The following is a 25,915-nucleotide window of genomic DNA, read 5'->3' as shown; positions in this document are numbered from 1 at the left end:
TTGCACCTTCAATTTATCTTGTATTTCTCTTAGACTTTTACTGATAAGGTAAAGCTGTCGCTATTTTGGGCCGCTCCAGAAAATCCCATTTTTTATTGCAGATTTGAAATTCTCGAGTAAAAAAATAAGTAACTTTTATTAAAACATTTGTCGAATTATTGATAGATAGCGCTATAATCTAAAAAACTATTTAATCTTTTCACACCCAGGGTTTCTTGATGGGGGTTAATCCTTCTTCCTTTCGGATAGTCTTCCTAGTAATACACCTGATGCTACCTTCTCGTGCTACAAGTTGGCTTATAAGTCCAAAGATTGGTGGATGAAGTCTCTAACTAGCAGTCAGACGAGACCTCCTTCTCCTCTTCTGAAGAGCCTAGGCTAGAGAGAGCCGCACGACAGCATCGAGCAAACTCTCATTTACCCATATGTATATGAGCAAAACCTCTCACGATCCATCATTTCAACAGCAAGTGGCACAGACCAGGCCAGAACTGGTACTCTGAATGGACCAGGGGATGTGTAGAGGTGTAGATCTGTGTGTTTGGAGAGTAAAGGTTAAACACAAGAAAATGGAAAAATAACTTATATAGAATTATATATGGAATACAATATGTCGAACATTACTCACCCCAAGAGATTATCTCCAAATGGAATTAAAATAAAGCTATTAGCAGCCTTCATCTCTTTTTATAGTAAAACTAGCCCTTCCACTTCCATTTAACATTGGTGTGGCCGGATGGGGAGATTGTCACTGTCATGGAAATGACAACGAAATAACGAAGTATACAGTGCGTCCATAAAGTAACGCATAAATTCAATATTTCGTAAACCAGCGACTTTAAGGAAAAATTCCGAAACAGGTATGGCGTTCATCAACAGTGACGTCATCCATCTCGGTATGATAACGTAATCGATGAATTTCTAAAATGAGAATAGGGGTCATGTGACAGCTCATTTAAAAGGATATTCAATTCTCTATTTACTAATACAACCTTTAACATAACTATTTATACAGGGTGTCTAAAAAGAATTTTTGAATTAAATTAATTGAGACAAAAAGAAGAATGTATGTAACTTATTTAATTTAAAATTCGTTTTACTTTTTTCAGAAAACAGGAATATATGTTTATTTGACAAATAATAAATATTGCTTTTCGCTTAAATTCAATGTTAGAGCTGCCACCCACCTGCCTCTTGGAAGTTTAACATTACGCTTAGGCGAAAATCAATGTTTATTTTTTAAATAAAACATTTTTATGTTTTCTGGCACCAATAAAATATATTAAAAATTAAACAAATTACATACATTCATCTTTTTGTACCAATTAATTTAATTTAAAAAACATTTTTTGGACACACCGTATAAATAATCATATTAATGTTTATATTATTAAATAGAAAATTACGTGCCCTTTCAAATAAGCTATTACATGACCCCTATTCTCATTTAAAAAATCATCGATTACGTCATCACGCCCAGATGGATGACGTCACTAGTATGATATGTATGCTAAAAAATCGTAATATAAAAATAAAAATCGACCTTTTTCGCGATTTTTCCTTAAAGTCTCCGGTTTACGAAATAATGAATTTATGCGTTACTTCATGGACGCACTGTATGTAGAACATAATGTTTTAGAATAAAATCAGTCTTGTTTATTATTCTTATATATTATTGTTATTGTTGTTAAATTTTTGTAGATCGTTTTTGAACACACCTATGATGTTGAAAGGAAGCTATAATTAGCTTACCTCAGCTTAGTACTATCTTTTTAATTTCAGTACTTAAATTACGTCTCAACAGCAACTGAACTAATTTTTCTTCTTTATTGTTGTTTTATGGACTTTACGGTCTTTAAATGTTTATTCTTTTTTGATATAGTAGTCATGTTTGACTGGCTGATTGACAGGTAGTCCATGCCATTAAAAAAAAGAATAAAATCAGATGTTATAATGTAATGAAAATTACCTAGATAGGAAAAAGAGGGCGCCAAACAAGTTTTTAACGGGAAACCAGTAAAACAATGATGAATTATTAAAGAAAATATCATAAAAAAATTATTTAAAAATAAAAAAACAAAGATGTGATAGGTATTTATAACGTTACACACTCCTACCACCCACCAGAAAAATTTCGAACAAAGCTGAGAAATTTTTCTCAAAAAAAAACTGGAACACAATGTTCTATCCAGGTATAATATGCAGTAGTAATCGTTAAGATCAAATCAAAAATAAACTTTCATTATAAGAAATTAATGAATTATTAAAGAAAATAGAGTAAAATAATTATTTAAAAATAAAATAACAAAGATGTGACGTTTATAGCGTTACAATATATAAAAAAAATATACAATTTGCTAAATTTTGCGGTTGAATATTAAGATAAAAAACTTAATTGGACTTGTTAGATAAGATACCTTAACTAAATAACTATAATATTTATTTATATAAATAAGATAACTAAATAACTCAAGAAGGAATAACTAATTACATATATTATTTATATCTACCCTTAAAGTCCCAAAAAACTCGAGAAACGAATATCAATCATGATTATCCCAATAGGTGGAGATAATTTGGTGGACCCACGTGGTTTGTCTCGTAATCGGCCAATTGATGTAATTAATCGAAACGAAGCCCCTTAATTGCCCTTTGCCGCATTTCGTCGCATTCTCAGATATCAGTAAACCGTATCTATAGTGGCTAAGACGTGAATATAATAGATCAGCAAAAACCGAAAAGGTCCATTTAAGAACATTTCAGTAACTTTTTCGCTTTCTAACGATATTCTAACCTTGTCGAAAGTGTAATCTTCACACCGATGATACTTAATGTTACTCCTTGATACTTCTTGATTTGGGTAGTAGCGAGGGATGAGAAAGGCTGCTTTGTTTAAAAAAAAATACGAATCAAAATGTGACGGAGATGTACAAATTTTGTTTGAACAGATTCTGTTACAAAACATTTAATTTTTGATTTAAATAATTGAAGGTTAAATATTAATATAAACAGTGTAACTCAAATAATTTAGTATTGGCAGTAAAAGCAGGTTTTTTTGTATTTATTCTTAATATTGATAAAGTAGAAATCATAATACAAACTTAAAAAAATAATAAAAAAATTAAATAATATTAATTTAGTCTCTAGATAAGTCTTATATATTTATATTTTTACCCTGGAGCAATTCCTTCTCGCACGTTTGTATTTAGTAGAGCAACAAAGATACGAAAGAGTGCTGTTTTGGCAATGTTGTCATGTTTGTTTTTTCCTATTATTTTCCTTTCATTCGACGTCTGTTTCGTTAAAATAGGACCAATAGCAATGAAGATACGATATGTTGCACTTTTGGTGATGTCGATGTGTTTGTTTTTTATCTCAACATATTCGCTACCCCCTCCTCTTTCATTAAACCTCTCGAATGTTAAAATTCATACAAATAACAATGGATATACGATATAGTGTCATTTTGGCAATGCCATTGTGTTTTTTTTTTCTATCTATACGTATTGAATATCTACTCCCCTTTCCTTTAACGTCTCGTACGTCAAAATCATGTTAAAAACAACGAAGATATGATGTAGTGCTCTTTTGACAATACCACTGTGTTTGAACTTTGCTTTGTTAGCCTCAATATCCCCTCCCCTTTTATGTAACGCCTCAAACGTAACAATTGGACCAATAACAGCGAAGATATGACGTAATGCCGTTTTGACCATGTTGCCATGTTTAATTTTTCTATGTATTTGTATTCACCATCCCCTTCCCTTTCCAACGGCGCCTCTTACGCCACGATCCGACGAGCCTACACCACAAAAATGTCAAAAACGAATAGAATGGACCTTAGATTTTGGTGGAGGAGTCCGTGTTGTTTCTTATACGATATAGTAATAGTAATATATCCACATGTATTTCCCATAATAATTCTAGCGAGGGTGAAATAAGTGAAAGGGAAGATGAAATCAGTGAAAATAGTACAAATATAAGCAACGTACAAAAAGAGAAAAGAAAAAGGCTCAATTCCTTAGGAAGCGGCTCAGACAAAGGAGAAATTAAACGTGCCAAAGAAATGGACACATACCACAAAGAACTAGTTCGGTCATTGGACACATTAACTGAACAGATGAAAAAAATGGAGGCGGAAAATAAGCGCCTAATGAATCAAATCCATCAAATGCAAGAAGAAAACAAGTTCCAAATGGCCAAACTAGAAGAGAAAATAACCGGCAAAGATCAAGAAATACATAAACTAACTCAAAAGCTACTTGAGATGATAGACAAACATGCGGAAAAGGAAAAACTGATATCAAAATCGAACGAAAAACCAACGCAAGCTGAAAAACAAACGCAGAAGAAAACGACGGTAGAAGAACCAACAAATATGCATGAAAAGGGAAGACGTAAAACTTCTGCTAATAGTCCAAATAAAGAAAACTTGATTGAAATGGAAAACAACAATGCTGAATGGACAACCCAGCAGCAACAGAAGAAAAAACAAAACAAAAAAAGCAAAATAACAGAAAAAAACGTCACAGAAGAAGAACCGAAAAATATTAGCGCTGCTGAAAAGCAGACATTAATAATACAATAGAGAAATGAAGAAGCATGCGTAGCCAGAGGCATGCTAAGAAAGAAATATGAACAAGAGAAAGATCAACACACTGAAATAGAAATGGAGACTGAAAACGAAAATGAAAAAGAAAAATCGAAAAACAGTATTCCCAAACTACCAGAGCAAAAACATAATACCATAACAACAACAGAAAAAGAACAGCCAACGAAGGCTGCACCCAAACCACCGGCGATTATCCTCAAATCGATAGGAAAAAGCCAAGAGATATTACAAAAAGCCGCAGAAAGGGGAATCGGATCCGCTAATAAATTCGCTAAATCTGGAAGGTCAATCGCCATCCAGACAAATAATAGAGAAGGGTACCTAGCAATGATCAAGATACTTGAAGAACAAAATACAAAGAACCCTGAAAGTCCTATTGAATACATCGCTTATCCAATAGATTCAGAACGCACCACAAGATTAGTAATCAGAGGATTACATGAAACAACAGAAACAGGCAATATACAAAAAGAACTTAACAAAAACGGAATCATGGCGATTAAAGTAACAAATATGATCTCCAAGAAGGAAGACAAGAAAAAATTGCCACTTTTCTTAGTTACAATAAACGAAGAAGATAAAGAAAAAATGAAAAGCTTGACAACTCTCTGTTACATGAAAATATATATCGAAGAAGAAATAAGAAAAAATACAGAAGTTATGCAGTGCTATAACTGCCAAGGATTCTACCATGGATCCAAAGCCTGTCACTGTGGAACTAAATGCGTTAAGTGTGGCGGATCACACATTAGCAGCGAATGCACAAAGGACAGGAACACCGAACCAAAGTGCGCAAACTCTGGCGAAGCCCACACAGCTAATTACAGAGGATGCTCCAAAGCACCAAAAAGAAAAACATACACCGCACAGGCCCAAACAAGAAACAGAACAGAAGAACACACACCTACAGACAGAAGTACCAACAAAAGCTACGCAAAAATAACAAAGACGACAGATAACTAAATAACTAAACAAAGCAACGAAACGGCAAATCTCATGGCAATTGTAAATGAACAGATGAAAAACTTCATGTTCATGTTCGAGAGGATGACCAATGTAGTGAGTGCAATGGGCAATATTGGTGTAAACAGAACTAACTAATCTGTTGGGCGATCTGCGTATAGGGTCATGGAATCCAAATGGACTAAAACAGAAAATTAACACCTTGGACGAGTTTTCCAACAGACTCGAACTAGACATCATAGCCTTACAAGAAACTAAGATAACGCAAAAAACAAAAACAAAATTTCCAGGTTATGATGTCTATAGAAATGACTACACAGACACATCAGGAGGCACGGCGATCTTGGTGAAAAAAGGAATCAAACACCAAGTAATTCCTACACCAGACGGACTCATCACTATGGAAGCCACCATAGTGAGGATCAAGACAGGAAAAGATATGCTGAAAATTGTTTCAGCATATGTTAGACCAAATGATCCAATCTTCAAGGAAGACTTAAATGTCATATTAGACACAGTAGAGCCCTCTATCATTATAGGAGATCTGAACGCAAGATCTCCGAACTGGTTCGATAGAACCACAAACCGCAACGGGAGAATATTGTGTGGCTATCTCGAAGAACGACCAAACACGATGGTGGCGGGACCCATAGAACCCACATGCTTCCATGGTGGAAACAGACTTCCCACATTCCTAGACATAGCAATTCTACAAAATGTGGGTCAACAATACGAAATATATTCAATGAATGAGGGTGACTCAGATCACAACCCAATTGTACTGACCCTGGGAGCAGTAGAAACAAACAACTTGCAAACCTATAAGAAAAAACGAACAAATTGGCCAAACTACAAAAGAATAGTAAGTGAAACTATTGGTGCAATACCAACAATAAATACAAAAGAAGAACTAGAGGAATGCGTTAAACATCTAGAAAAAACGATACAAAACGCTATCGAGGCCAGCACCACAGAAGAAAAAACTCCAACAACAAAAGGAAGATTCAGGGAAATCAGCAATGAGCTGAAAGAACTGATAAACGAGAAAAACAGGAAAAGAAGAAGAGCCAACAGAACAAGAAACCCAGGGGACAAAAGAATTGCTAATGAACTGAACAGGGAAGTCAAAAAACAATTAGACGATCATCGAAATGAAAACTGGGACAACTATATCCAGCAACTAAACCCAAATAAATCCGCGTTCTGGAAGCTATCTAAAATACTAAGAAAAGATAAAAAACCAATCCCTCCTTTACACGGTGAAAATGGAATTGTGTACACAGAAGAAGACAAAGCGGAAGTAATGAAAAACACGCTAGAAAGAGAATGTAGGGAAAACTATCATCCCGATGAAGATCTAGACTTCACAGAAGAAGTCGAACGAAGATGTAGAATTCTAAAAAGAAGAAAGGGCATTACAGGTATTACACACACCTCCCCTGAAGAGGTCAGATAGCTGATCAAGCGTACTAATGCTAAAAAAGCTCCAGGACCGGACAAGATTACAAACAGAGCTCTGAAAAATCTGCCAGGAAAAGCAATAGTGTACATAACAAATTTAATAAACAACATCTTAAGACTAAGACATTTTCCTGACAGATGGAAAGAGGCTCACGTAATCATGATTGAAAAACCAGGAAAAAATGGTACATTTCCACAGAATTATCGACCGATAAGCTTATTATCAGCATTAAGCAAAATCGCAGAGCGGGTCATATTAGTTAGGCTAAAAGAAGAATCTGAAGCAATCGGAACAATACCTGAAGCACAGTTCGGATTCAGATCAGAGCACTCGTGTGAACTTCAAGTGCTGAGGTTAACAGAATATATCACGAAAGGGTTCAACGAAAAGAAATATACAGCGGCCGTCTTTCTAGACGTCAGTAAAGCATTTGACAGGGTCTGGCACGACGGCCTGCTGTATAAAATGAACCAATATGGTTATAGTGAGGCGATGACGTGTCTTCTCTCGTCATACCTAGCCAACAGGAGGTTCAGAGTTCGGATAGGGCCAACCCTGTCCGAAGTTGGGACCATGGAGGCTGGTGTGCCACAGGGGGCAGTGTTGTCGCCATATATATATACCATATATACGGCAGACACCCCAACTGAACCCAGATCGTTGCTAAGTCTATACGCAGATGATACAGTGATAGCTTTTAGCAGTACCCACCCAGATTTTGCAACAAGACATCTACAAAGAGCTCTTGACGAACTACAAGAATGGTGTGTGCAGTGGAAAATAGCTGTCAATCCTGACAAATCACAGGCCGTTATGTACCAAAAAAGAAGAGGCAGACCAAATGAGGTACTATCCCTATTTGATACCCAAATTGAATGGTCAAATCAAGCCAAATACCTAGGCGTAATGTTGGACAAAAGGCTGACCTTTACAGAACACGTAAAACAAACGGTCAACAAAGCTAAAGCCCTTAGGAGTCAACTGTCATCGCTAATAGGTCGAAGGAGTAAACTGAGATTTAAGACAAAGATTAGGATGGCAAATTGTATAATTTTGCCAACACTAACATACGCCTCAGCCGCATGGGGGCAAACGTGTAAAACCAACAAGAAAAAAATACAAACCATCCAAAACCACATGATCAGGGAAGCTCTGAATATACCTACATATGTCCCATTAAGATACGTATTTGGACATACGCAACAAAAGAAAGTCCTGAGAATGATAGACGAAAGAGCACATGAAATATTTAACAATATCAGAAACCATCCTAGAAGATTATTAAGAGAATTGACTAACTACGACCAAAACCAAAGAACGGTACATAGACGGCCTAGACAGCAGTTAGCTGGATATAGAGGAAACCCTTAAGAATGAAAAATTGAGATAACCACAGAATATCGAAACACAAATGTCGCCCTTCAGGCACTAAGTACCCTTCAGGTAGGTCAAATGGACCATAGCCGCGGAATGTGAGCATCAAGGTCACGTACCGACAGACGTGGGCTTGATGGCCACACCTTTCGGGCGCTCAGCCGTCGAGGAGAACAAAATTTATTTTGCCAATTCGCCGGCTGAGTGACCGAGCACACACGGTCTGGACAGCAAGACACCGATTTAGATTGGTGCCTTGATGTCCTGAACACATTTTTTTAGGACACAAGTCCAAAGTAAAGTAAAAAATTAACTTAGTCATTAATAGGGAGAAAAGCTCTTCTAGCTACCCCTAAAACCAGGTGGCTTAACCACATGAAGTAATACAAAGGATGTCCCAGGGCATCCAAAGTAACATTAAGATCAACGCCTCCCCATTCGGTATGTCCTTCGATGGGGAGGGGTGGAGGTATAGCTTGGGGGTCAGATAGGTACCACTCCATTACGGGGTGTGACCGGTTTGATCTTCGGACATGTGGGTTCCACTTTTCCATTGGAACACACATGTTCCCCAGGGCTGGGGTTGATACGAGCATGTGTGTGTGTGTGTAGATTGTCACAACTGGTACAAGCTGATACTATTATGATTTAATCAACCTAGTGTAAACTAGAGTAATATAGCTTTCCAAACGTAAATTATTTTAAATTTTTCGTGTCGTTATGTGTGTTTACACAACTACTCAAAAAACTTTTTCAACGACCATCAAAGAAAAAGTTCCCGAGACGTGAATAAGACAGCTCCCAAACTGGTTTAAAGAATTGGAACTAAACAACCAACAAATCAAACAATAAGTACGTAAGCGATGAGACGAGAGGGAGTCGCCCCGAAATAAGAAAATCTCCAATATTTTAAGAGGGTATAAATAACACGCAGAATAAATCCTAACCACGATCTCGAACACACCTTCCTTCTGAAATTTAGAAAGATCTTTACTATAGTTCCATTTATTTTTACGTAGTGTGAAAAACATTTATTTCTGCTAAGACGTAAGTTCGTGATGTTCTGTGAGATCCAGTTTCACTTGAAAACGTCAAGAATGCTGAAATTGTTTTATATATCCGCGAAAATAACTTAACACAATGTTTGGATGATTTAAGTTTTGCTGGAAGTAATATTTCTTGAAAATAATGATGCATAAATTAAATTAATCACAATGCTTACCAAAAAAAGAAGAAGGTAAAAAAAATTAAAAATAGAAAAAAAAACCTACTCATTACTACACCCTTCCTCGAGGCACTTACGAGTGGAAAGTTATGTTGCAAAATGTTTCATCAAGTTATCACGAAAAAGGATAAAATGTTGGATTTTTTCTAACTATTTTATGATTTTACTATTATTTTGATCGAAACCGTATCTTTAGTTATATTTAAACATATCTTTGTTACAGATCAGCCATTACAATTTTCCCACAAAGAACCGACGGTAAGCACGATTTCCGTGTTTGGAACCCGCAGCTCATCGCTTACGCTGGGTACCGCCAAGCCGATGGTACTGTCATAGGTGATCCCATCAACGTCGAGTTCACTGACGTTTGCTTGCAGTTGGGTTGGAAGAGCAAAGGAAGTCGCTGGGACATACTGCCACTTGTGTTGTCCGCGAACGGACACGATCCAGATTTTTTTGATATTCCCAAAGAATATGTTATTGAAGTTCCTTTAGTACATCCCGAGTAAGTATTTGCATTTATAGACTACTTATAAGCTGTAAAACCTGTAAAACTGTGGAATTTTGAGAATCAACACCAATTTTAATGAAAATTTGAGTTTAAGCTCTGATGACACTCTTCTTTAAAATCTACCCTATGCCGAACTGCGATTTTGCCCTGGGGGTCAAAACAAGCCCATCTAGGGGATGAACATTTTTTAATCAAAATAGCTATCGAAATCGATAGAGTGACCAATTCTGAGTAAATTTTGTTCTATAATTTTTTTTTGCAAAATTGACACTTTTCAAGTTATTTGCGATTGAAACTATGCATTTTTCATTGAAAAAACTCACGTTTTATAACCGTCTTTAATTAAACGCTTTTCTTTAGTTCAATAGTTTGCGTCAAATCTTTAGACGTTAATTTGACTGCCTTTTCTTCAATGCAAATGAATGAAAATTTCAAGACATATGCATTCGCGGGAACAATACACGAGTAGTCATTGAAAAAATGTTATGTTTATTAATTATTTAAATAAAAAAAAAACGATTTTAATGTTAAATGCTTAAATTCTCTTGTTTTTTACAATGTAGAAACTTGAAACTTTTACCTTTTGTAGCTAATGATATGAACTATAGATAATTTCCACTTTTTACGTTAATTTTTTACGTCATGCTTCATAAATAAATAATAAAGTTTCAAATTTTGAACGCTCATATATTTGTTTATATAAAAATAGGCGCTTCAACCAAAACTCGAATTCAAAAAATTTGTGTTTTTATCGTAGTCTTAGAAAAACTTAACATTAGAATTCGTTTTGGCGTATTAATTAATTAAACGCTTTTCTTTAGTTCAATCGTTAGGCGTAGGGTCAAATCTTTGGACGTTAATTTGGTTGCCTTTTCTTCAATGCAAATGACTAAAAATTTGCAGACATATGCATTCGCGGGAACAATACACGAATAGTCAATAAAAAAAATTTTTATATTTATTAATTGTTTAAATAAAAAATCATAAACTTAAGAAACTTAAAACTTTTATAGATTGTAGCTAATTATATGAACTATACGGTTCTATATTAATTCTATATTAAAGCGGTTACTGTATATCAATATAAAAATAGACAAACACTACAGTTTCCCTTGCATGAATACTCCACCAGAAACAGGAATAAAGCGATACCCCCGAAAAGTGAAAAAACAATTGGACAGCGTTGTTTCACTTACCTAGGACCTAGGTCCTTTAACGTTTTTCCCATAAATGTTCAGAATGTCAAGAATATAAAACAATTTAAAAATAAATTAAAGAAATATATTATAGATACGCCTCTTTCAGTTATACATAATTTAATTGAAGTTAGAAAATAAAACAAGTGTTTGAATATTGGACTCATAGTTGTTGTACTTAATTTGTGTTTTTTTTTCTCATTTGTTGCTGTTATTTTTTGATAAATAAGTACATCGTAGGAATACTGTATTTTTAATTTTTTTTTCCAGATTTTGAAATAGAATTATTTTCTTTAATTATTTAATTATTCAAAAAAACAATGTAATGCTCTTTGCTTTTTTTTTGTTCTCTTATTATTAAGTAATAGATATTATATTATTGTATTGCCTGTGAAAAGATAGTGTGTACCTACTCAGGATATTTTGTTACATTACAATGAACCAAATTAACCACTGCACAAGCATTCTGCTTCAAGTGGTATTTTTGTGGTTATTTATAGGGAATTATATATAATGATTTTAATGTATTACCATTGTATGTATTGTATCTTTTCTCTGAATACATAATTTCACTTTTTACGTTAATTATTTCCGGTATGCTTCATAAATAAACAATAAAGTTTCAAATTTTTTGCCGATTCCGACTACGTTTCATGTTTGTACATCATATGTTTTATTAGACCAGGGCGCATCTGTAAAAATATTAGCACATTTGGACGTTGAGAGGTGACTCAAATTTTTTTGCAGAAATTGCTTTAAAATAAATCAAATAATAATATTTGAGTTATCCTCCCTCTCAAAAAGGTCCGGAACATTGTTTAAACAATCAAAATGTCAAAAAATTAAGGAAAAATTCGATTTTTTTCTTGGTTTTTTGATTATAACTTTAAAAGTATTCATTTCCGAGAAAAGTTGTACTGACATAAAAGTTGCGTAATTAAATTCCCTATAATACAGAATTGGTTAAAAATGTAGAAAATAGTCACCCTTGTTGCAAAGTAGCAATAATTGTGAAAAAAACATACAAAAACAAGTATTTGCATTTTACGTTTTTCAACCATTTATGCTACACTTAGGACCTTTATATTTCACCCTGAAAAACTTTATTATACAGTAAAACAATACTGTAAATTCCATAATGATCGGTTCAATAAATTTTGCAAGATAAATTTTGCAATCCAGCTTTCGTAAAAAAAATTCATTTTTTCAAAATGTTACAGGACTGAAAATAAAGCGGATAGCAAATTGAAAATTTTTTTGCATATAGAAGTGTACTGTACCTTTCATTTGCAATTTTGCAAAATTAAAATCAATTAACACCACGGCGTCAGGAATTTTTTTAAATAAACATTAATTATTGGTGCTACGCGCAGGACAGCGGATAGTTTGCTCTGATTGGGCATTCCAATGACCTTTGATAATGATTGATACATTTTAATTTTTATTACATTTCGATATAAATAAATAAATTTGTTTATTGCAAAATCAAAACACATACTCTATCCTTTGAAATAACACTTTTATTAGCAAAAACTTTCTTTGTTCATATATTTTAACTTAAATAATAAAAATTTATTATTTTTAAACATATGCAATTGTTTAAACAATATTTTACAAACAATAATAAAATTAGTTTGATTTTTGTGGAATTAAATATTAAAATACAACAAAATATAGAGTAATAAAATAATATATTAGTTAAAGATTGGAAGAAATTTTGGTGGAAATCAACTTGTGTGAATCGAACACGGCTGTCTGCGCGTAGCACCAAAAATTATTGCTTATTTAAAAAATTTTCTGACGCCGTGGTAATTAATCGATTTTAGTTTTGAAAATTGCAAATGAAAGGTACAGTACACTTCTATAAGCAAAAAAAAATTCAACTTGCTATCTGCTTTATTTTCAGTCCTGTAACATTTTGAAAAAATGAATTTTTTTTGCGAAAGCTGGATTGCAAAATTTATTTTGCAAAATATATTGAACCGATCTTAATGAAATTTACAGTATTGTTTTACTGTATCATAAAGCTTTTCTGGGTGAAATATGAAGGTCCTAAGTGTAGCATAACTGGTTGAAGAACGTAAAATTCGAATACTTGTTTTTGTATGGTTTTTTTCGCAATTACTGCTATTTTGCAACTAGGGTGACTATTTTTTAAATTTTTAACCAATTTTATATTGTAGGAAATTTAATTACGCAACTTTTATGTCAATACAACTTTTCTCGGAAATGAATACTCTTAAAGTTATAATCAAAAAACGAAGAAAAAAATCGAATTTTTCCTTCATTTTTTGGCATTTTGATTATTTAAACAATGTTCCGGACCTTTTTGAGAGGGAGGATAACTCAAATATTATTATTTGATTTATTTTCAAGCAATTTCTGCAAAAAAATTTGAGTCACCTCTCAACGTCCATCTCAAAACAGATGCGCCCTGGACTATATACATATTTTAATAAACATGACGATATATTTTAATGTTTGAAAAGTGTCTTTCAAATACAAAGCGAATTTGGTCGTGCTGTATACCATTTTTATACGTTGTTTAACGTTAAACGTTGAACATTATTATACATTGTTTAGTTTTTCGCCTCTTCAAGATAGATCTGCTGTTTTTGTTAAATGCTTTTTAAATGCTTTTTTTTTAGTTCAATCGTTTGTTTCAAATCTTTAGACATTAATTTGACTGCCTTTTCTTCAATGCAAATGACTAAAAATTTGATGACATATGCATTAGCGGGAACAATACACGAATAGTCAATAAAAAAAATTTGTTTATGTTAATTAATAATTGTTTAAATAAAAAAACGATTTTAATTGAAAATGCTTAAATTCTCTTGTTTTTTACAATGAAGAAACTTGAACCAATTACAGATGGTAGCTAATTATATTATGAACTATACATAATTTCACTTTTTACGTTAATTGTTTACGTTATGCTTCATAAATAAACTATAAAGTTTAAAATTTTTTACCGATTCCGACTACTTTTCATGTTTGTATATCATATGTTTTATACATATTTTAATAAACATGACGATATATTTTAATGTTTGAAAAGTGTCTTTCAAATACAAAGCGAATTTGGTCGTGCTGTATACCATTTTTATACGTTGTTTAACGTTAAACGTTGAACATTATTATACATTGTTTAGTTTTTCGCCTCTTCAAGGTAGATCTGCTGTTTTTGTTAAATGCTTTTTAAATGCTTTTTTTTTAGTTCAATCGTTTGTTTCAAATCTTTAGACATTAATTTGACTGCCTTTTCTTCAATGCAAATGACTAAAAATTTGATGACGTATGCATTGGCGGGAACAATACACGAATAGTCAATAAAAAATTTGTTTATGTTAATTAATTGTTTAAATAAAAAACGATTTTAATTGAAAATGCCTAAATTCTCATGTTTTTTACAATGAAGAAACTTGAACCAATTACAGATGGTAGCTAACTATATTATGAACTATACATAATTTCACTTTTTACGTTAATTGTTTACGTTATGCTTCATAATAGTCCAGGAACTGAAGCTTTTCACCTCGCAATTTTTATAGAATGGATCGATTTGCTTGAAAATTTGAGAACAAGTAGTGGATAGTCCAAGGATTAAAATCTATATGATGCCGAAAGGCGCTTTTACCATGGGGGTGGTTGCCATCACATCCCGGGGATGGAAATTTTTTATTATATTTTGACCGCAAAAGTTGATAAAAATATTAATTCTAAGCAAAAAATGTTCTATACATTTTTTTGATAAAATGAATAGTTTTCGATTTATTCGTTATCGAAAGTGTTAGTTTTATATCGAAAAAATAAGTGTTTTTCAATAATATACTAATTTACGGTTCACTCAAATTTTGGCTTAGAAAAAATTTTCTCAAACCAATTTCTTGGGAATTAAATAACCTACAATTTCATATTTAAACATTTTTCCGTATCTCTGATGGTAATCTTTCTATTCTGAAGAAATCGACATTTTTACCAAACTACAAAAATTCGTTATTCGCTTTTAACTCCAGTTTTTTAAAAACTAATCTTTCTAAGCCAGTCAAACTTCTAAAATCTAATAATAATACATAAATAAAGAAGAATGAATAAGGCCAATGACTAAAAACACCGCTGGCTTACATTATTATGCTTCCAAATAGATTTCTCCTTTTCTTTTCAAAAAAATATATTGATTATTTAACCGTAACTTTTCTATTTTTTATCTTAGAAAGTTTGACAAAAAAGAATTTTGTAGGTTTTTATAAGGTATATAAGCTTAATAATATTAATTCGTTTTAAAATCCTCAGTCGCAAAAAGAGGTGACTTTGAAAGGGTTGGTAAAGGTGGTTTTTGCATGTTATTACAAGTTTTAATTATCAATAACTCACTTAATTTTTGCTGTAGTAAAAAGTTTTGCAAATCAGTTTCCTGAGAATTAAATAGTCTACAATTTCATATTTAAACAATTTTTCGTACCTCTAATGCTAATCTTTCTTTTCTGAAGAAAAGGCCATTTTTTCCAAACTACAAAAATTCGTTATTCGCTTCTAACTCCATTTTTTTTAAACTAATTATTCTAAGCCGGTCAAACTTCTAGAACCTATTAATAATATAAAAATAAAGAAGCCCAAATAAGGTTAATGACTAATTTTAATTATGTGGTGATTAGGAGGTTGCTTCGGATCACTTTTTCGCTGAAAAAAGTGGGGACTAACATTTTTTTCAACATACGTCACTTACTTTTTGAGCTAAAGGCTTTGTTTTTATTTCTGGAGATAGATATTTTAAAATGCTTTAAATTAGTTCGAACCAGTTATCCTCGAAAAATGCATAGTTTTCCCGTCTTTTGACTTTGAAACTACAGTATGTAGCATTTGACGAAGAAGAGCTAACATTTAATGATGTATAGCTCGATTACTATTGGTATTAAAAAAATTAAAAGCAACGGTTTTGTTTATTGTTTCAAAAGGTACATTTTTGTTAAGTAAAGTTGTTTTGATAAAACGAAAACTTTTGAAGTTATTACTCGAAAACTTATTAACTACATTGATTTTTTCGATATAAAACTAACACTTTCGATAGCGAATTAATCGAAAACTATTAATTTTATCAAAAAAATGAATGGAACGTTTTTTGCTTAGAATGAATGTTTTTACTAACTTTTGTGGTCAAAATATAATAAAAAATTTCCACCCCCGAGATGGGGTGACAACCACCCCTATGGTAAAAGAGCCTTTGAGCATCATGTAGATTTTGATCCTTGGACTATCCACAACTTATTCTCAAATTTTCAAGCAAATCGATCCATTCTGTAAAAATATCGAGGTTTTGTCCTATTTTAAGCTTCATTACTTGGACTATAAATAGTAAGTTTCAAATTTTTTGCCGATTCCGACTACTTTTCATGTTAGTACATATATGTTTTATACATATTTTAATAAACGTGACGATATAGTTTATTGTTTAAATAGTGTAAGACTAAAAAGTAAAAAATAAATAAACATGAAAAAAAAATTTTAACAAACGGTTTTCTTTAGTTACGAGTGACTGAATTTAAAAATATTATAAAAAAATCAGGTTTTCGAACAGGAAGAAGCTGTACTGATAATATCTTCTGCCTCAAACAACTAATAGAAAAAAAATTAAGCACAAATCAAGAAGCCCACCTCATGTTTATTGACTTGCAGAAGGCGTACGATACAGTTCCTGTAAACAAACTCTGGAAAGTGTTACGACAGACGAATATTAGTGTCACCTTAATAAAAGCCTTAAGAAATTTGTATGAAGGGTCAACATCACAAATAAAAACTGGAAACAGATTATCGCAAAGCTTCCTGGTTAATAAAGGTCTACGTCAGGGGTGTTGTGTATCACCGACCTTATTTAAAATATATGTTGCAAAAGCATTGAAAGAGTGGAAACGAAAATGCAGAGGCATGGGCGTAGACCTTGGAGAGATTTGCTTATATACATTGCAGTTTGCTGATGACCAGGTTGTTATAGCAAACGATAAAGATGATTTAGAGTACATGGCAAGGAAATTACAAGAAGAATATAGAAAGTGGGGACTAGAAATTAATACAGAAAAAACAAAATACCTGCCAATAGGTATCGAACTATCGAACATCACATTAGAAAATAATGAAATCATCATGCCCTGCGACCATTACACATATCTAGGAATCGTTTTTGACACAACGGGGAAAGATGATGAAGAAATAAAGAGAAGAATAACACAATCCAGAAAAACAATAGGTTGTCTAAACAGCGTATTGTGGAATCATGAAATAGGAAAAAGAAGAAAACACAATATCTACGAATCTCTTATTAAAAGCAGTCTATTGTACGGAGCAGAAACTTGGCGGATAACCGAAAACAACAGAAGAAAACTGGAGGCAGTAGAAATGGACGCTTTTAGAAGATCAGTAGGAGTGTCACGCAGAGAGAGAATACGTAATGATGAGATAAGACAGCGAATGGGGGTTGACGGCTCTCTAACAACAGACATAGAAAGAAAACAGCTGATATGGTACGGACACGTCCAGAGGATGGATAACTCAAGACTCCCTAAAATAATTATGCAATGGGTACCACCAAACCGCAGAAAGAGAGGGAGACCCAAGAAATCTTGGAGAGAGGGAGTAACGAAGGCGATGAGCGCAAGAGATCTTAGAGAGGGCCAATGGGATGATAGAGTGTCATGGAAATTAGGCATCGGACAACGTCGCAAGACGTTTTAAAACCGATTGATAGATAGATAAAAAAATCAACCAAAAAGCACAAAATAAAAAAATCAAACTCGAAGGATAATTGGAAAAAAACTGTTATGGGCCATTCCACGAACATACGCCTGTTTTGGATTACTTCGACAACGAATATTTTACTGTACAACATAAGAAGTACGAAAGTAAATGGCGCTAATAATTATTCCAATAAACAACAATGTAATTTGCAATTTACTTTCGTTCTTCTTATTTTGCACAGTAAAATATTCGTTGTCGAAGTAATCCAAAACAGGCGTATGTTCGTGGAATGGCCCATAGACAGATTAAATATAAAAAACTCTTACACATTAATTAAAAAATTGAAAAAATCTAACACGTTCGTCAAAGAAAAGCGTGGCGCGTCTTCATCGAATAAACGGTTTTCGTCCCACGCTTTTCTTTAATGAATGTGTTAGATTTTTTTCTTTTTTTTTTTTGACGAACGTGCGAGATTTTTGTATATTAAATCTGCCTAACAGTTTTTTCGAAGAATCCTTCGAGTTTGAATTTTTTAATTTTTTTGCTTTTTTTTATATTTTTAAATTTAGTCACTCGTAACAAGAAAAGCTTACGACCTGGAAGAATTATATAGAAGAACTCTTTGCCGATGAAAGAGAGGATCATGATATTGGTAACATACAAGGTGAGGAAGGACCAAAAATCTCTAAAGAAGAAATACTATATGCTATAAAAACAATGAAAAATGGCAAATCACCGGGTCCAGATGGACTTCCATCGGAACTTCTTAAGCTTGTGGAAGATGAAACAGTAAATGTTTTGATTGACCTGTTTAACTGCATTTATAAAACGGGAGAAATACCTAAGGAATGGCTTCTCTCAACTTTTGTGACTATTCCAAAGAAAACAAACGCAAAACTGTGCACCGACCATCGCACAATAAGCTTAATGGGACACACACTAAAAGTATTTCTTAAAGTGATACATACAAGAATTCACAAAAAACTAGACGCTGACATCAGTGATACTCAGTTCGGTTTTCGAAACGGGCTTGGAACAAGGGAAGCACTATTTGCACTTAATATCATGTGCCAAAGATATATGCTTTATTGACTACAACAAGGCGTTCGATAAAGTTCGCCACGAACACCTGATGAGACTGTTGGTAGAGAAAAACTTAGATAAAAGGGACCTCAGAATTATTTTCAATATTTACTATAACCAGAAGGCGAATATTAGAGTAGAACGGGAAACAACCGAGGAACTCGAGATCAAAAAAGGCGTACGGCAGGGATGCATACTTTCACCAACCTTGTTTAACTTATATTCAGAAGATATTATAAACAGAGCCCTTGCTGACCAAGATCTAGGAGTTAAAACAAATGGCACTTTAATAAACAATTTGAGATACGCTGATGACACAGTATTAATAGCAGAAACCCCGGAAGATCTCCAAACACTGATAAACAGAATAGTAGAGTGCAGCGAAAAGTTCGGTTTATCACTTAACATCAAAAAAACAAAAATAATGATGGTGTCGAAATCTCCACAAAATTTTTCTGACATAACCGTACATGATCAAAGAATTGAGCGTGTTAGAAAATATAATTACCTGGGAACTGTGATTAATGAAAACAACGACAACTCTGAAGAAATCAAGATCAGAATAGAAAAAGCTAGAGCTACTTTTACCAAAATGAAAACAGTTTTATGCGGAAGAGAGCTAAGTTTAAATCTTAAAATTCGCCTGATGAGATGTTACGTGCTGTCAGTTCTTTTCTATGGAATGGAAGCTTGGACATTGAAAAAGATCGATACAAGGAAAATAGAAGCATTCGAGATGTGGATGTACCGCAGGATACTGAGAATATCGTGGACAGAGAGAGTGACAAACATGGAAGTGTTGCGAAGGATGCAGAAAGAAAAAGAACTTGCGCTTACTATTAAAAAGCGCAAACTGCAATACTTGGGATATATAATGAGGGGACAAAAGTACCAGCTACTAGAATTAATTATTCAGGGAAAAATAATAGGTAAAAGATCCATTGGCAGAAGAAAACATTCATGGTTGAAGAATTTAAGAGATTGGTACAAGTGCAGCAGCTGCCAATTATTTAGATCTACGGTATCAAAAATACGCATAGCCTTGATGATAGCCAAACTTCGGAACGAGGACGGCACCTGAAGAAGAAGAACTAAAGAAAAGCGTTTCTTAAAAAAATTGTTCATATTTTTTTATTTCGTTACGGTAGTCTAGAATGAGGACGAGCAACGTCCATGCAAAAACGTGGTATTATAAACAGTTCTCTTTTTATGAAAGTGTAATTATTATTATTTATTCATTTCAGATTCGAATGGTTCAAAGACTTCGATTTGAGATGGTACTGCGTTCCTGCAGTGTCAAATATGATGTTTGATTGCGGAGGTATCCAGTTTACAGCTGCGCCCTTCAATGGATGGTACATGTGTACTGAAATTGGATCAAGAGATATCTGCGATCCCCAGCGATTAAACATGACAGAGGTATGTAAAACCTGCTTATTTGTGTTCTTAGATTAAGTCTTTAGCCCACATCTTCACGCTGATCATTAAGGTCTAAACAGGCCTGTATACCTGTCGAAGCTTCTTTAAGAAAACTCGAGGCATTCGATATGTGGTGTTACAGATGCTTGTTAAGGATTTCGTGGGTGGATCGTCTAAATAATGATCGATGTTATGAGTAATAAACAGAAATATGGCTTGCTATAACTCTTTCTTTAGAGCAAGTTATTTGAAAAGGGAGGACCAGGGAGAAGAGGAATATCTTCGCTTCAAAACCTGGGAAAGTGGTTTAATACATCTACAACCGACAACCGAACTATTCAGAATAGCAGCAAACAAAGTTGGGGTAGACATTCTGATCGCCAACATACGGAACGGATAGGTACTGTAAGAAGATCTCATGTACGGTATTTTCAGTGCCATAAAAACATGAAGGATAAAAAATCATGGTTGAACTTCGTATTGAAATCAGAAGATCTATAATTCCTAATTCATTTTTGACATTTTTTGTGTTAAATATTGATTAACAACATCTATATAATTTCACGCAAGTTCTAAATCTAACTTCATTGTCTTTTTATTGTCCCAAATTTATTTCTTTATAAGAGGGCAATCAAACAAAACCCAAAACGAACGAATTTATTACTTGTTTTTGTCAAACAACTTTCTCAAAAACAATTAAATCCAAATTTTACGTTTTACAGCCTCCTAATATATTAAAGATGTACTAAAAACGCGTACTCACCTGCCACATCAGAACGGTAAATAACTCTTATTAAAATCTTCCCTTTGCTATTTGAGGGTGCTTTTCCTTGATAATAAACTACAGCACTTTCATTATAAATACGAATCATTTGCCACGTTTCTGTAATGTTCAGCGAAAACGGTGCAAAAAGTTTATTTTACACACACATCGTTGTGCAAAGACGAATTTTTTGTAAGTCTTTTTATCGTCTTAACCACAATAAAGCAATAAAATTTGTTCACATTCTTTTTCTCATAATTAAAGCTCGTCTCTCTCTTTTTATTACGGACAATAATATTTAGGCGCGTAGTATAAATTTTGCTCAAAAAAAGCGTAATATGACTAGGGATGGTAACGATGTATCGATACATTAAATATGTATATCGATATATTCTAAGATATATCGAAATAAAGATCGCTCAAAATAAAGTTGGTAAAAAATTTAAAGTTTTGTTTTGGCAAAAAAAATCAGTAAGATCACCCCCCATTTAGCAACTTAAATGAAAATAATCGTTACCGCTTCACAAAAATACTTCACTTATGTTGTGTTTATATGATCTGTAAGTTTCATCAATTCAAAGTGCTTATTTTTGAAAAAAATTTGGTTTTAAAGTAAAATCTTTAAAAAAGTTAATTTTGAAAAAAATGCTTTTTTCAAAATATCATAAAAATTGTTAGAGATACCAAAAATCTTAAAGAGTAAAAAAAGTCGGCTTTACTTTTCTGAATATTTTGTATTTTTTGTTTTTCTTGACAAAAATTGGTTAAGATTCGGTGTTTCTAAATTTACATACACTCGTGATAAGTGACTCGTTCAAGCCCTTTTAACTACAGCTCTTTCAAAAATAAGGACTTTGAACCGATGAAAGTTATAGATCATAATATAATCAATACATACGCGAGTAAAAAATTTGTGAAGTGGTAACAATTAAGTTCATTTGAAATGCTAATTAGGGGGTGATTTTCCCGATTTCTTACCAAAAAAAAGGGACCAACTTTATTTTGAGCGTAACTTGTTTACTTTCGATGCTAATTTTTTTTTAACAAAAATAAGCATTTTCTAAACACTTTAAAAAAGTTAAAATGAGTTATCCCCAAAAAAGTGCTTCGTTTTTTGGTTATTGCACGTTAAAATATTCGATTTGGAATTTGACGAATATGAACCTATTTTTCATTAGCTATAACTCGGCTTCTTCTAGGTATAGTGACCTAATATATACACCATGTTTTCCACTTTTTTACGTGCTATATTTTTTAAACAAATTTTTTCGACCAAATACATACTTTTTGAGTTATTTGCGAAAAACCGTCTGAAAATGTGGTTATTTTGTAGAAAAATTAACATATTCACTCGCAAATAACTAGAAAAGTATTAACTTGTTGAAAAAACTTTATAGAACAAAAGTTGCTTAGAATTAGTCATTTTATCCATTTCCTGACTTATTTCGAACATATATTTTTCACCCCCAAAAGGGGGTGAAACTCACCCCTAGGACAAAAGCACACAACGGCACAATATCACTTTTTTCTTTGACTTGTTAGCTATGTGTATTGTGTATGCCATATTTTACGTCAATCCAAGCGGTTCTTTAAAATTTAAAGGTTTTGCAACACCTTTAAACCTTTAAAGAACGTACTATTATTGTGCATGGTGGAGGTACGTTTTGGTTTTCTCGGATCGACATCGCTTTGATTTTTTAATGTTTATGTTGTTGCCAAATGGCTCACAGGTCGAGTAGGTCTTGTCGATGAGTCGTTGTAGACCCAAGTCAGAATCCGCAATCAACACCGTATCATCGGCGTATCTGATGCTGATGATATTTACGCCATTCACCTTGACTCCATCCTTGGAATCGTCCGGTGCCTCTTTAAATAGAAACTAGGAGTAAAGATTAAACAGCAGGGGCGACAGAACACATCCTTGTCTAACTCCTCTCCTAATTTCTCCTTCTGATGATTTAAAACCTTCGATCTTAACTCTGGCGTTTTGGTTCCAGTACAAGCTTTTTAGTAATTTGATGTCTTTTTCATCTAAGCCGACTTCTTGCAAAACTGCTAATAGGCCTTGGGCCCACATATAAAATTATTATTTATGACCACACCGTCGAAACTTTTTGTACTTTTTATTTGGGTGGAGTCGGACAAATTTGGACTTGACGCATCATGGTAGTGGGGCGTTTGTCTTTCAAGCTGTCACGAAGTTGTGAATTTTATGCAAGAAAAAAATGTATAACCGCATTGGTCATTTTATTTTAATCAATGGTTTTTATCACATAAACAGCGCAAACAATTTTATCGGACGCGCCGGACACGCTAAAGATGTCAAATTTATGAAAATAATAAATTTATTACCACATGGATAATTTTAACGGAATCTACCATAAAACCTTTTTACAATAATGTGGTAACCTTGTCGGACAATTTTCACGGGGCATATGCGCAGTCGGATGCGCCGAAGATGTCAATTTTCTGGATTTTTTTTATTTATTACCACAGATGACATTTTTATTTTGTACTGTTTTTTTACATGTATAATTAGTGTGACCAACTAGCCCGAAAAATCCGGGACATGACCCGAATTACGATGTTGTGTCCCGGCGTCCAGGACAAGGCTTCCGGGCCATCCGAATTTTCAACTTTTTGGTAAAAATCTATATTTTCGTTTTTATTCTAAGAATTTACATCAAATTAAATTGTTGAGACGAAAAAAAAATTTTTATCGTGGTATAAATTTTAATAGTTGTATGAAAGAAAACGAAAACTGTGGAATTTTTTTTATTTGTGTTTTAATTATCGTTTTCCGAAAAGACCATTCAAAAACAATAATAACTCATGTCACAATGAATCATGCCTAGGCACGCATGCCGCATCGAACGATGTAATGTAATGATTGCTGATGCATCTTTTTTTTCGGTTTTGTCAACTACTTTAAGTAGATAAACCTCTTGAGTTCGTTCGCGAAATATGATTAATTTCCAAACCGTTGCATGCTTTGAGCCAAATTCAAATCTGCTGCGTTGCAATATGATTTTTTTATCTAAACATTTATTTTATTGTCAGTACAGTAATCTGTTTGAATCCGAAAATCGATTAGTGACCATCTCGGAATTATTGTTTTTGACCCGACTTTTTCATTCCAATATATTATTATTGTTAATATGAATATGGAACCAACACACGAAAGTAAAAACAGAAAACGATATTGCACTTTCAATAAAATATTGGAAGAAGAATTTCTATTTTTGAAAAAAAAAAGTAACTCTAACAGTGACATGAAGTGTGATACTTGTGGATCGGAATTTTCGATCGCCCACAGTGGTAGAGCGGATATACTAAGTCACATCAAAAGTGAAAAACACCGAAGAGGTATCTGCTCCGCGTCCAGCAGCAAAAAATTGACTCAATTTTTCAAGCCAACAGCTTCATCGAGCATTGATTTAGAGACAGCAGCTCGGGAAGGTGTTTGAGCGTATCATTTGATTAAGACCATCAAAAATATCATTGTCAACATAAAAATGTTAAATAACCAATAAAATGATGATATTAGAGTCCTATATTTAAAAAAATAGTCCGGTCAAAAGTCCCGGATTTTAGGTATTTTTTTTCAGCATTGTCCCGGATTCGACTGAATTGGAGTTGGTCACACTATGTATAATGCATATTGAATCACTTGTCGAACAAAAACAATGAGTCCAAAATTTTCAAAACAATTTTCCGGAATTTTTTCCTTTTGGCGGAATTTTTTTTGAAAATTCGAGAAAAAACTACAGAACGATGTTTGTCATTGTTCAAGGAGTACGTACACAAATTTTCAGATCAAAATTTTTCCAAAATTTTCCCTCCTGTCGGAAAATTTTTTGGAAAATTTTGGGTACAATTCTACGTCACGCCCTTTTAAATGTTGTACTTAGTGTGTGTACCAATTTTCAGCTAAATCGGTTCAAAAGTAACCGAGAAAAACTGTTTTATAATTTTTTTTTGAAATGCCTTCTCTTAACTACGTCGATAACCTTAAAGAATTAAGTTTTTTATTCGTTTGCCTTTTTTGTCAGACAATTACATTTTTTGTTTAAGAATATAATTACTTGTAACCTACTACTTTTGTCGGAAAAATGGTTGTGAAGATAAGGGATGCACGAACCCAGCATAGTTTAAAAGTATAGTTTACTAATAAAAAATAAATTTTTGGTCCGAATGTCGATTTGCCCCAATATTTTTGTCGGACACTTAGATTTTTTTAAATAGAATATAATTACTTATAACCTGCTATTTTTGTCGGAAAAATGGTTGTAAATAAAAACATTCCAGGAAATTGACATCTTCAGCGCATCCGACTGCGCATAAGCCCCGTGAAAATTGTCCGACAAGGTTACTACGTTATTGTAAAAAGGTTTTATGGTAGATTCTGCTAAAATTAGCCATGTGGTAATAAATATACTATTTTCATATATTTGACATATTTAGCGTGTCCGACGCGTCATATGGCCCAATATTTTTATCGGACAAAATTGTTTTCGCTGTTTATACGATAAAAACCATTGATTAAAATAAAATGACCAATGTGGTTATAATTTT

The 25,915-nt window shown here is 33.2% G+C and overlaps 1 protein-coding gene across 1 annotated transcript in view; it reads left to right on the top strand.

The window, feature by feature from the left end:
- Positions 1-25,915, top strand: part of LOC126891698 (nitric oxide synthase, salivary gland) — a 1,179,385-nt gene that overhangs the window by 999,240 nt on the left and 154,230 nt on the right. The window contains exons 7-8 of the mRNA XM_050660959.1: positions 9,860-10,141; positions 20,403-20,577. Coding sequence (XP_050516916.1) covers positions 9,860-10,141; positions 20,403-20,577 — 457 coding nt within the window. The remainder of the gene's footprint in view (positions 1-9,859; positions 10,142-20,402; positions 20,578-25,915) is intronic.

The sequence above is a fragment of the Diabrotica virgifera genome, chromosome 9 (genome assembly GCF_917563875.1).
Source record: "Diabrotica virgifera virgifera chromosome 9, PGI_DIABVI_V3a".
In the NCBI taxonomy this organism is placed as follows: Eukaryota; Metazoa; Arthropoda; class Insecta; order Coleoptera; family Chrysomelidae; genus Diabrotica; species Diabrotica virgifera.
The sequence above is the reverse complement of the archived record's forward strand: the minus strand, read 5'-3'. Positions and strand labels throughout refer to the sequence as shown.